Source organism: Littorina saxatilis, linkage group LG11, assembly GCF_037325665.1.
Source record: "Littorina saxatilis isolate snail1 linkage group LG11, US_GU_Lsax_2.0, whole genome shotgun sequence".
Lineage (NCBI taxonomy): Eukaryota > Metazoa > Mollusca > Gastropoda > Littorinimorpha > Littorinidae > Littorina > Littorina saxatilis.
In genome coordinates this window covers 10,592,059-10,605,391 of record NC_090255.1, presented here as the reverse complement: position 1 = coordinate 10,605,391, position 13,333 = coordinate 10,592,059, and the positions used below count along the sequence as shown (strand labels likewise).

The 13,333-nt window shown below is 42.1% G+C and overlaps 1 protein-coding gene across 1 annotated transcript in view; it reads right to left on the bottom strand.

Annotated features, from left to right (window-relative positions):
- Positions 1-447: 447 nt before the first annotated feature.
- Positions 448-13,333, bottom strand: part of LOC138979735 (dyslexia-associated protein KIAA0319-like protein) — a 100,993-nt gene continuing 88,107 nt past the window's right edge. The window contains exons 24-25 of the mRNA XM_070352476.1: positions 13,222-13,316; positions 448-4,744 (exon numbers count right to left, since the gene is read on the bottom strand). Of these exons, the coding sequence (XP_070208577.1) occupies positions 4,590-4,744; positions 13,222-13,316 (250 nt within the window). The 3' untranslated portion in view covers positions 448-4,589. The remainder of the gene's footprint in view (positions 4,745-13,221; positions 13,317-13,333) is intronic.

Below are 13,333 nucleotides of genomic sequence, written 5' to 3'. Positions count from 1 at the left end.
GTGGTCGTTATTGACAAGCTTGACTGTAACAGCCTATTCAGGAATTAATACAATTACAGAGCTAATAGAATGTCGCTCTAATGAATGAACAGCCTGCCAAGTAACATAAATCTCTTCAAAACTAAGGATAAAATCAAATGCTAAATTCAAACAATTGCATCTGATAACTTCAATACTAGCTGACTGGAAAGGTTCTCTCCAAATAAGCCGTTGATTTCTTTATTCAGTAATGGAAAATGGCCTTTCAAGTTCTTGACCCCGTTACTGCTGGAAATATGCCACATCCAATAATACACAAATCTCGGCCTCGGTGTGAAAGAAGTCATATCTCTCATTTCTTGTACTTGGTTTACAAAGCCATTAAATCTTGTATGCAACATAAAGAAGCACATTTTGTGTCAATTTACAAATTGAAACACGAAGTGGCGCCGGGGGGGGTAAGGGGGGGGGGGTGGGACCAATTCTACTCGTCTGCCATCTTGAACTTATTCAACTTCTTGTAATTCCTAAAAGCTAATGACCTGTAAGTCACATTATAATTTCATGAACTGAAAAGTATCTGCAAAAGCTGTTGAAACAACAACTAATGAAACATCAATTGCCACCTTCACACTACCCCAATAAGTATATCAGAGACATGAAATATTGCCATTGAATACTATGTACATAGGACAGAATATACCAACCACAGAATACACACGCTGGATTAGAGGTCATTACTTATAGCTTTGAAAATGCATTACGTACCACAGATCTATCGAACAAATAAGATCGGAAAAATAAAAATAAAACGGACAAAAAGGAAAGATGAAGAAAATGGTAACACGATCGCAACGTTGCACCACCAAGATATCACTTCCTTTTACGGCTCGCTGATTTGGCAAACGGTATTACAACAAAACTGAACAAAGTATTGCAGACACATGTAGGAGCTACCGAGTATTCAAGTACAGCTAGCACAATCTTTCCCTTCGACCATCTTTGTATTCAACAGTTCTAAATTGCATTGTATTATGTACACTGCTCAAAACAGGACAATAACACATTTTGATCATCTCGGCAGCTGTACGCTGTAATTGTTACAATTCTTCAAGCTCTCCAAAGATCTAGAATTTCTGGATAAACATCTTTAATATTTAAATGCATTCTAGTTCTGAATAGGTCACATCCCATAATAAATCCAAAAAAACTGATCATGGAAGTTTTTTACACAACTCCTCAGGTCAACTATTAGATTCCAGCATCAAACAATATTTGTTCTGGTTGGTTTATTTTTATACTTTGTTCTCTTCTTGTTTTTTCCAGGTGTTTTCTCATAATTAGAATATATCACACAGGGTTTCATTTTAAGGATATAACCGTGGATAACCTTCTGTCCTTCACAATTTTAATTGAGATCTAGACCTCTGTGAACCACAAATAAGTCTCACAAGGGGAAAAGATTTAAAGGCATCTTAATTAGCAAGATTTTTCAAAAGCAAATTACATGTATTACAAAGCAAATATTATCCTAAAATGCACTCAGCTCAGGAAGCAAAAGAGAGAAAAAAAATTAACTCAGATGCATAGATATACAAATGTGTTAGCAAGGAATCTGACAGTTATCTATAGGTCAAGAGCCCATAAATGAATAAAGTCTAAGAAGTTAAACTATAAAAGTTTTTAAGCGCAACACACCCCACCCCCCTAAAAATTTTTACAAAATTAAATCCTGAAATCCATAGTATCAAAGTAAAAGACTATAGGCTACATATGCATTTCTGTTTGCACAAAACAACAATTGTGTAATAATATAATTCTTCACAAAGACCCCTCAGGCCTGTGTATGATTCATTCTAAATGTTTATTCAGAGATCTATATCAAGGAAGAGCTAGCATAGACCCAGTCTACAGTTGGGAAAATTTGGAAGAATACAGTAAATCTTGATCGACTCAGATATTAAAAAAAAAAGCCTTAAACAACCCATAACTAAAAGGTCACAAAATAGTCTTACCAATGCATCGTCGTATCAATATCACAGACCGGCCTCAGGTCTATTAATTTGTAGGATGATTTAACACCACAATATACTACAATGCCCTTCACATTAATGTCTTATATACATCACAATACACAAAACACATACATTGTATAAATGTAACGGGATACACTATCTCTCTCTTTTGACTCACTCTCTCTCACACACACACACACACACACATATTCCAACACACACACACACTTTCTGTATTTCTCTTTCTATCACTCACACACACACATATATACACATATGAGACACACACACATACTTGCACACACACCATTTTAGTTCACATTCTGTTAAGACACACTCATAGCTAACACGTGAAGCACAGATGTTCATAGAATTTGTCAATCAGACAGCATATTAACCTAATATTAAATCTGCCCCGGATTTAGTATTCAGTGCTCAATGCACACAGAAGTCCTTTATCAGTCTCTCTGCAGTCCACAATCACACAGAAATCCACAACACGTTGATCCACCAATGTATTGTGTCCAGTGCCAGGTGAAGCTGCAGACGTTACCACAACTGCACACCGAAGTGTCTGCAATTTCACATTTTGTAATTAACCTATTGTCTCCCACACAGAATCTTGCTCTCTCCTTTGCAGTCCCCGTGAGATGCACGTAACTCATGGATCCAATGAAGCTTAGGCTCGCTTGTATGTGCTAGGAATTGTGCTCTCTCCTTTGCAGTTCCAGGATGAGACCGATCCAATGAAGCAAGGCTGGCTTGTGTCTCCTCAGAAGCAGCGATGCTCGATCTCTCCTTTGCAGTCCCCGTGAGATGTAACTCAGCGATGCTCGATCTCTCCTTTGCAGTCCCCGTGAGATGTAACTCGGCGATGCTCGATCTCTCCTTTGCAGTCCCCATGAGATGTAACTCAGCGATCTATTATGAAGCAAGGCCTCCATTGCATCTGCTCAAGCCTGGCCATTTTTCGGCACAAAAGGTGGACAGCCATTCTGCAGATAACTGATGAGGCCGTAACAGCATTTGCATATTGCTTTCCTAGCAAGCAAATAGTTAGCACTTGGAGAGCACTGGGTTAAAGACGAATGTCCAATCACAGGTTCTTAAAAGTAACGCTGCTAGCACTGTCACCTTCAGTGCTCTAGTGAGAATGGATTTACTTTTGTGAACCTTCAAGTCACAGATAAGACGACCGTGATCTTCTTTCTTCTTCTTCTTCGTTCATGGGCTGAAACTCCCACGTTCACTTATGTTTTTGCACGAGTGTGTACGACCGTTTTTACCCCGCCCATTCAGGCAGCCATAGACGACATCTAAGCCTTGTCTAACACCTTCATTCTTCCCAATGCAGGGCTGCTAGCACAAGTCCAAGTTTTCTGTAAGTTGCACAAATGTCCAAGTCTGGCCACATAGACTTTCAAACAAGGTCGGCGACAATGATAGGAAGGATTAAGTATCCTAAACATGATCAGAAAAGATTGCACAAGAATTTGTTTTCTGGAGAGAATACTTTCAGGAGGAGCATTGGAATTAAGCCAGAATTTACCCGCTACTGAAGAATCTCTTAGGCATTATGCTTGAGCTATATAGTAGGAGCTGGGTAGGGAATGAGCAAAACCATTTGATTGAAGCACATGTTATTCTTCTCCTGTTCCATGTTAATTAAAAACAACACAACCATAAGTGGGCCCCTTCTTCAACGCAAGAGGAAAGAGAGGAAAAAAGAAATAACACACAGAGAATACAAACCAAATGATCACTAAGGTCTGGTTTTTTCGCCTTAATTTTCCCCCGACACACATGTATCCATCATTTTAATATTATGGAGGATTTTATATCACAATTGTAGTGTTTCCAAGTAAAATACTCTTTGATGCACTTGTTTATAGCTAAGCCATGCCACAATTGTATAGATATTTTGTCTCTCAATTCAGTTATATACAATAACTGCTTGCACAGAAATGCAGCTGAACTTTTCTCAAATCAGGAACCACATGTACACAGTGTTTGGATCTCAGGAACATCCTGCAGTTTATCACAATCCATTCAGTTTCTGCAGAAATTCCTTTCTCAGAGCTAAGCCCAAGCTTCCAATGTAGTCTCTCTCCTCTGTCATCAGAACATTCAATACAGCTTTTATTTTGAAATTCACAAAGCTTTTTTGTTCCGTTTGCTTTCCTCTTCTTCATTCATAGGCTGAAACTCCCACGGTTTTTACATGTATGACTGTTTTTATGCCATATGCAGGAAACACAGTTAGCTTTGAAAAGAACTCAGTTCAGTTTTCTGTCAAGAAATTTGACTGTTTCCTTTCCCTTACCCCCAGGATGAAGCACTTTTTGTGTGTGTTCAATATTGTCCCTGCATAAAATTCTGCTCCAGCTAAAACAATAAATCAACAATTAATAAAATTTAAATAAAAAAAATAAAAAATAAAGAATAAACTGGACAAAATTCAAAGCACCACAAACTGGCTTTGAATATTACGATTTCATTTTAAAAAAAGAAGACAATACGGGAAAATTCAAATCAATATTAGCACATGCTGCAGCCCTGAGCAAAACGAGATAAATTAGATCTGAGACAGGAATGCTATGTCTTGAGCTTGGCCTTCATGTGTTGCCTGGACACCACTCCGTTGGGAGGCTTGGAATGACCGTTGGCCGGTTTACTGTTCACGAATATTGTCTCTTCCTCGCTCGAGAAGTCCGACTCGGAGATCATCACACTGCTGTTCTGAATCTTGCCTGAAAAACAACATCAGAATAATAATAATAATAATAATTGTCAGTAAGTACTGGTGTCACATGACTGATGTGAACCAGTTGATTGGCTAATGGCGATGCGCTAAAACTGTTAGCGCACTCTTGGAGTGCGCTAACTTTTCCACAGAGCGTATTCTTACGCCCTTTACCTAAGCAAGACTGTGCTCTCATCCTCAGAATTAATTACTGACATGTAGCTTATATTCTCCACAATACCAAATGACCATAAATTCCCTACTTCTCAATTAAAGCAGAAGTGGGTTTTTTTTTGACAGATTGCATGTGCCTGTGCCACAGTGCGGCTGCCACTGATCTAAAAATAGAAGCCGCTGGGTTTCATCTAATTCTTGCCGACTTGCATAGATTCTTCTCATCGTGTTAGTGGCATGTAGCTTATCATCCACATTACCAAATGATGAGTTAATATAAAATTCCCATCCGCTAGCAGAAAACACAAGTGTTATTCCGATAACGTACCAGCTAGACCAGTTTGCGGGAAGACTGACTCGATCGACTCTGTCATACGTAGCCGCACTGACTACACTGAAATACGACTGCATCAGTTCAGTAAATGAATGGTTTCCGAATTATTATTTCAAGGCAAGAACAATCGTAATCGAAAACGTGTAGGGTTCAGAACGTTCTTACCATTATAAGACTTATTACCAGCGTGCCTCGTGCGTGCAGACTCAGTCAGTGCAGACTGCATGCAGTGGTTTGATTGCCCTAGCAGACGACATAAACCCCGCTCAGCAAATTAACATGTTGGCCAAATGTGAACGAAAAAACGATGGGGATATAATACGTGTAGGGTTCAGAGCATTCTTACCGTTCATATTTAGTATCAGACTCCCCGATGAATGAAGATACAACACGAAAATATACCACATTTGTTTTGAAAATGTGCGAACCGTCGAGTCCCGTGGCTTCGAGTTCGAGTCAATTCAAGGGGAGTCACTCCGCACAGTCAATCCGTCGAAGCTCGACTGGAGGTTTCGAATCGCAAATAATGAAGAGCACAGCCCTTTCTCCGAGTTCAAATGAGGTCTCTCTGAAAGATCATCACTGTTCAGATTAACGCTACACTGGAATTTACCAACAGAAATTAAAATGCGTGTGACGAAAGCACGACACACTTGAGACACCCCACACAAAAGTAGATCTTTACTGTACACGACCTGACCACACAGTTATGCCTATTCAAATGCGCGTTGCAAAATGTGCGCTTGGAATCTTCTTTTTTCTATGGCGGTACTGACAATATCGTTATTGAAACAATCCCAGTGCACTAAGGGATTTATAGAGCAAATCTCGAAAATAATTATTGAACTCAGCGCTATGCGCTTCGTTCAATAATGAATTTTCTCGATTTGCTCTATAAATCCCTTAGTGCACTGGGATGTCTCAATAACTTAAATAATAATAATAATAATACGAGAAGTTATAATGCGCACATGTCTCACCACAAGGCGACTCAAGGCGCGCTCATACACATTCTTTCGCATTAACAACTCATGCACACTCATATACACTTACGTATAAATTACATGAAGATGACAAGGCAACATCACAAACAGAGACACGGCACTCAAAAGTAAGCATGAATACCGGGATGAGTTCAAACTTGCTTAACCTTCACCTTAACCTTCACCTTAACCTTCACCTTCCCAGCTAGCAAGCTTTCGTCGGCCGACTGACGATTTCAGTCGGGTGACGTCGTCATATGTCGTGTGTCGTCGTCCGTTGTCGCGCCGATACCGTTTGACTGTGTATAAAACTCGGCAAATGTACGTAATAAACCCCGACATCGGCCCGACGCAATGTTGCTGTCGATAAAATTATGCAGAGTTACGGGAGATAACAAATTGATGATCATTATTTTAACATTTGTTACGTCCCCTGTTCAAGCGTCGGTCCAGCAACGGCGTGACATTATGAGACTGACCATGCAAATGCGAAACTAAATTATTCATATTTGTTGACTTTTTCACATAGGAGTAGGATAATTAATTGTAAGTTTTATTTGCATATTTGCAATCAAATACAGCATGAGCTCAAATCATGAGTTTTACATTTTAAAAATACGCCATCATTTACTTGAAATATTCAAATAGCTTTCCTTACGGTAAACAAGATTGAGTGTGCAAATGGCTGCTGCTTTCCCGCGTGAGCGAATTTTATTTGTTTTCTTAGTTCAAGTTAATATCGAAAGAAGAGACATTTTTGGGAATGTTGGACAGCACATTGATGATATGTTATCCGAGACGAATGTCGCCTCGGGATCTCAATCTGAGTGCTGGTCCCAGTGCCACGTGGTGGCGGTGAGAATAGTTGTGTAGCCAGTGAGTCAGGCTCTTGGCAATGACAATCAGATTCAGACGTCAACTCGAGGACAACCGACGGATGGAGCGAGTAAGTGATTTTGGGTTTTTTTGGCTCTCAATGTTAGTTTTGCTGTTACAGTGAGGGGGGGGGGGGGGGAGTACATACTGCTGTATCTTATTCTGTATATGTAGATGTAGGTGTGTTTTGTCCTGTTACAGTGGGGGAGGGGGGTGTTGTACACACTGCTGTAAATATAGATGTAGGTGTGTTTTGTCTTGTTACAGTGGGGGGGGGGGGGGGTGTGTACATACTGCTGTAGATGTAGGTGTGTATTGTCCTGTTACAGGGGGGGGGGGTAACATACTTCTGTAGCTGTAGGGGGAGGGGGGGTACATACTGCTGTAGCTGTTAGTGATTTTTCCACTGTTACACTGGGGGGGGGGGGGGGGGGTGGAGTACATACTGCTGAATCTGTAGCTGTAAGTGTGGTTTGCACTGTTACACTTGGGGGGGGGGGGGGGTGTACATACTGATGTATCTGTAGCTGTAGGTGTGACGTGTATTGCATTGTAACACTTGGGGGGGGGGGGGGGGGTGTGTACATACTGATCTATCTGTAGCTGGTGGTGTGTTTTGCACTGTTACACACTTGGGGGGGGGGGGGGGGGTGTACATACTAACTGCTGAATCTGTAGCTGTATGTGTGTTCTGCACAGTGACACTGGGGGGGGGGGGGGGGGGGGAGGGGGTTGTACATACTGCTGAATCTGTAGCTGTAGGTGTGTTTTGTACTGTTACACTTGGGGGGGGGGGGGTGTGCATACTGATGTATATGCTTGGCGCTGGTGGACAATATTCACTTTTTTGGCCAAAAACACACTTTTTTGGCCAAAAACACACTTTTTTGGCCAAAAACGTACATTATTGGCCAAAAAGTGTGTTTTTGGCCAAAAACATGTTTTGGCCAAAACTTTTAAGTGCAAAGTTTTGGCCAAAAAAATATTTGGCCAAATCTAAAACATTTGGCCAAATCTTCACTTTTTTGGCCAAATGTTTTAGATTTGGCCAAATATTTTTTTGGCCAAAACTTTTGCATTGAAAGTTTTGGCCAAAAAATAGTTTTGGCCAAAACTTCATTTTTTGGCCAAATCTTTGAGTACCCCTTACCGCTGATAGACAATATTCATTTTTTTGGCCAAAAACGCCAGTTTTGGCCAAAAAAGAAAAGTTTTGGCCAAAACTATTTTTTGGCCAAAACTTTCAATGCAAAAGTTTTGGCCAACGTACATTTTTGGCCAAAAAAGCAAAGTTTTGGCCAAAAAAGTAAAGTTTTGGCCAAAAACGCCAGTTTTGGCCCAAACCGCCAGTTTTGGCCAAAAAAAGTGCGTTTTTGGCCAAAAAAGTGAATATTGTTCACCAGCGCCAAGCTGCTTGGCGCTGGTGGACAATTTTCACTTTTTTGGCCAAAACTATAATTTTTTGGCCAAAACTGGCGGTTTTGGCCAAAAAAGCAAAGTTTTGGCCCAAAAAGTATAGTTTTGGCCCAAAACGCCAGTTTTGGCCAAAAAAGTGCGTTTTTGGCCAAAAAAGTGAATATTGTTCACCAGCGCCAAGCTGCTTGGCGCTGGTGGACAATATTCACTTATTTTGCCAAAAACACACTTTTTTGGCCAAAACTGGCGGTATTGGCCAAAAAAGCAAAGTTTTGGCCAAAAAGAGATTTGGCCAAAAAAGTGAATATTGTCCACCAGCGCCAGCAAATACAAAAGATTTGGCCAAAAAAAGATTTGGCCAAATCTTTTTGTGGCAGAAGTTTGGCCAAATCTCCCGTTTTAGCTAACATAAACAGTTTTGGCCAAAACTTTTACATAGAAAGTTTTGGCCAAAAAAAAGTTATAGCCAAATCTATTTTATTTGGCCAAATGTGTGGGTTGTTTTGGCCAAATCTTTGTCTTTTTTGGCCAAAACTGGCGGTTTTTGCCAAAAAAGTGAATATTGTCCACCAGCGCCAAGCATAGATGTAACTAGCTGTAGCTGTAGGTGTGTTATGTACTGTTACAGTAGAGGGGGGGGGGGGGGGGTTGAACATACTGCTGTTTTTGTAGCTGTTGGTGTGTTTTGCACACAGGGGGGGGGGGGGGGGGGATTGGGGTTGTATACTGCTGTATCTGTAGCTCTAGGTGTGTTTTGCGCTCTACACGAGGGAAGGGGGTGGAGTGTTGTATGTTTTGTACTGTTACAGTGGTGGCAGCGGGGGGAGGGGGGTGTACATAATTTTGAATCTGTAGCTGTAAATGAGTTTTGTACTGTTACAGTGGGGGCGGGGGGGGGGGGTGGGTTGGGGGTTGTACATATTAATGCTGTAGCTGTAGGTGTGTTTTGCACTGTTACACTGGGGGGGGGGGGGGGGTTGTACACACTGCTGTATCTGTAGCAGTAGGTGCGATTTGTGCTGTTACAGTTGGGGGGGGGGGGGGGGTACATACTGCTGTAGCTGTAGGTGTTTTTTGCACTGTTACACTTGGGTTGGGGGAGGGGGGGGGGGGTTGTACATACTGCTGAATCTGTAGCTGTAAGTGTGTTTTGCACTGTTACTCAGGGGGAGGGGGGTGTACATACGGCTGAAGCTGTAAGTAATTTTTGCACTATGCTGAATCTGTTGCTGTAGGTGTGTTTTATACTGTAATACTGAGGGGGGGGGGGGGGGGGTTGTACATACGGCTGTATCTGTAGCTGTAGGTGTGTTTTGTACTGTTACAGTGAGGGCGGGGGGGGGGGGGGGGGGGGGTCTACATACTGCTGTATCTGTAGCTGGTGTTGTGTTTTGCACTGTTACACTGGGGGGGGGGGGGAGGGGGTTGTACATACTGCTGTATCTGTATCTGTAGGTTTGTTTTCCACTGTAACACTGGGGGGAGGGGGGTTGTACTGCTGTAGCTGTAGCTTTAAGTGAATTTTGCACTGTTACACTTGGGGGGCGGGGGGGGGGGGGGGTACATACTGCTGTAGCTGCACCCAGCCAGCAAGACATTAGCGGCCGATAATCGGCCGAACACCCTTCAAAAAGTCGGGCCGGTGATGTCAAAAGATACGACGCGGGTGTTGGCCCGACTAACTTTTGCAAAGAGGCAAAGAGGCGGCCGACAGGCGGCCGAACACCTGTACTATGGCGGCACGCATCCGGTCCGATGTTAATCGGCCCGATGGCTTGTTGGACCTGCGGGCCGACATCGTCCCGATGTCTTCCCGCTGAAATCGATATCTTCCCGATGTCGGCATAAGGTGTCGGGCCGCAGGTCCAACAAGTCATCGGGCCGATTAACATCGGACCGGATGCGTGCCGCCATAGTACAGGTATTCGGCCGCCTGTCGGCCGCCTCGTTGCCTCTTTGCAAAAGTTAGTCGGGCCAACACCCGCGTCGTATGTTTTGACGTCACCGGCCCGACTTTTTGAAGGGTGTTCGGCCGATTATCGGCCGCTAATGTCTTGCTGGCTGGGTTAACCTTCACCTTAACCTTAACCTTCACCTTCACCTTAACCTTCACCTTCACCTTCACCTTCACCTTCACCTTCACCGTGCTTCCAGAGCCTCACAGAAGTGTCTGTATCTCTAAAACTAACCGGCACGGTTGGCCTAGTGGTAAGGCGTCTGCCCCGTGATCGGGAGGTCGTGGGTTCGAACCCCGGCCGGGTCATACCTAAGACTTTAAAATTGGCAATCTAGTGGCTGCTCCGCCTGGCGTCTGGCATTATGGGGTTAGTGCTAGGACTGGTTGGTCCGGTGTCAGAATAATGTGACTGGGTGAGACATGAAGCCTGTGCTGCGACTTCTGTCTTGTTATATGTCAAAGGAGCACCGCCCTGATATGGCCCTTCGTGGTCGGCTGGGCGTTAAGCAAACAAACAAACAAACAAAAATCTCTAAAACTACTGAGAGTTCTTAATAGAGACTTCATGAAATCCTCAAACACCATAGAACCTTCCTATCAACCAATTCTTAAAAGATTATCTTTGTAAACAAACAAATAAACAATGACGTCATTTTAACTACACAGTCCGGATGTTGTGGGTCGTAGAAGACCCATAAGGAATTAAAGAAGGCATTGTATGATGTTTATGCCTATTCAGATGGCGTGGGTCATACACGAACTATACTCTGCAAAGAGGCGGTAAAGAGTTTATCCCTTTTCGGATGGTGGGTTCATGTGTACGACCCATACTTTTTACTTTGCATCCTTCTTTAGAAAGTATGGGTCGTACACGGCCCACATCATCCGGACTGTGTTGTCCAAAGCGTGATCCGGTGAAGGTTAAACACTGCTCTGAGATATAAAATATGCTCTGAGATATAAAATATGCTCTGAGATATAAAATATGCTCCGAGATATAAAATATGCTCTGACAAACACCTCTTTTAAGACATCAACAATTGAATGATTAAGCAATCATTCATAAAATTGAATACAACTGAAAAAGACGGGATTTTGCATAGGATTTCTATCTTTATTGCAACATTTTTAATTCTGATGAAAAAAACACAGAATTCCAGATCCAACAGTCACAAGCAGAAAAGCAGGCAATGACTGTTCCATCCATTCCTATGAACTTAAACACTTTTGTATGAACAAGGAACAAGGAACAAACCAACTTTTACATTTTTGACACCAAAATGGCTTAACTCAGTCTCCCAGGTACGGATATATCCGTACCCACTCATATGGCTCTATCTGACCAGGTACGGATATATCCGCTCAGACTGTTAGCTTCAGTCGCTTCCTGTAACGTCCATCTAACGCCTGCATTCCAGCGTGTTGATACACAGTTACGACACAGTTACTACAATTCTGGGTGACCTGCTACAGCACAGTTGGTCTCGGCTAAAAAAACCACCTTGGTCAACATAGGTGGGGTAGAAAGTGTTAAGAGCTTCTTCTTTATCACTGAATTTGTGTTGGTTTCTGCATAAAAATGCCTAAGTAGTACCGTGAAGGCAAACCAATCAGAACACCAGAAAACACAAAGACGACAAACAAATGTTGAAAACAAATAAACTTGCACAAAAGAAAGTCAAACAGAAACAGGAAACATTAACAGGCATGGTAGCAAAAAGAATGAATGCCATTCTTAAATAAATCAACCAGAAACATTTCTTTAATGACTCTGTACCTTGTTTTGCTCAAATCACCTGTTAAAACATTTGAACAGTGTTTTCATTAACCCCTTCACTGCCACAGTGGTAGTAACTTATCCGAACGGTCTATGGGAAAGAACTGTGTTTAGAACCCCAACAAGTACTTGGACAGTGGTTACCTCCCATTTAGTTTTCAGAAATGTCCTGAAATGTTGTTGACACAAATCCCACGTATGAGATACGGTTATGGGCGTACGATAAACAGAAAATGACCACGTATTAAATACGGGGTGGGCAGTGAAGGGGTTAATCTTCCACAAATCTAGAAGCTAGTGTGTCTATTGATGCAGTGTTCTTTTATTTCCATGAAACAAAAACAGCTGGCTTTTGACTGTGAGGGAATTTTGAACATTTAAATTTCTCTGATCCACGAACAAACTGATGTTTCTTGCAGAAAAGCAGGACATCATTTGGCATAAAGTTCATGATGAAACTTCTCGACTTAACTGTCGAACAAAAATCAAAAAGTATAGTGATTGCGGATAATTTTAAATTCATTCATAAATTTTTGTTGTTGTTGAAATAAAATCAAAAATTGTGTGAAAAAGATAAGAGGACGAAGAAAGAAGATATTTAACAGACCAAAAACAAAGCAACAGCATGGGGATTCTGAAATCTTCCTGAAATTACCTATTGTCAGCAAAGCTATGGTGTCTGCCTACACACACACACACACACACACACACACACACACACACACACACACACACACACAAACAAACATAGCTGCCAACCTTCTGAAGTCAAAATCCAGGAGCCAGGGGGTCCAGGGGGACCGTTTAGTCTTGAATATGAGCAGGGAGAAGTTGTCAAATTCAGGAGATTCCCGGAAAATCCGGGAGGGTTGGCAAGAACAAGGAACGTAAGAATATTCTGTCTCATGCCGTTCAGCTGGGGCTATGAAATGTTCATGAGATTATTGTGTCTGATGCAATGACTTACTTTTTGGCATGAGCTCCATTTTATTTTGATCATCTTCATCCTCCGCCTCCCGCAGTAGAGAGTAGCGGTGACGCTTCCTCGTCTTCATTCGGCACCTGCAACGAGAACTACT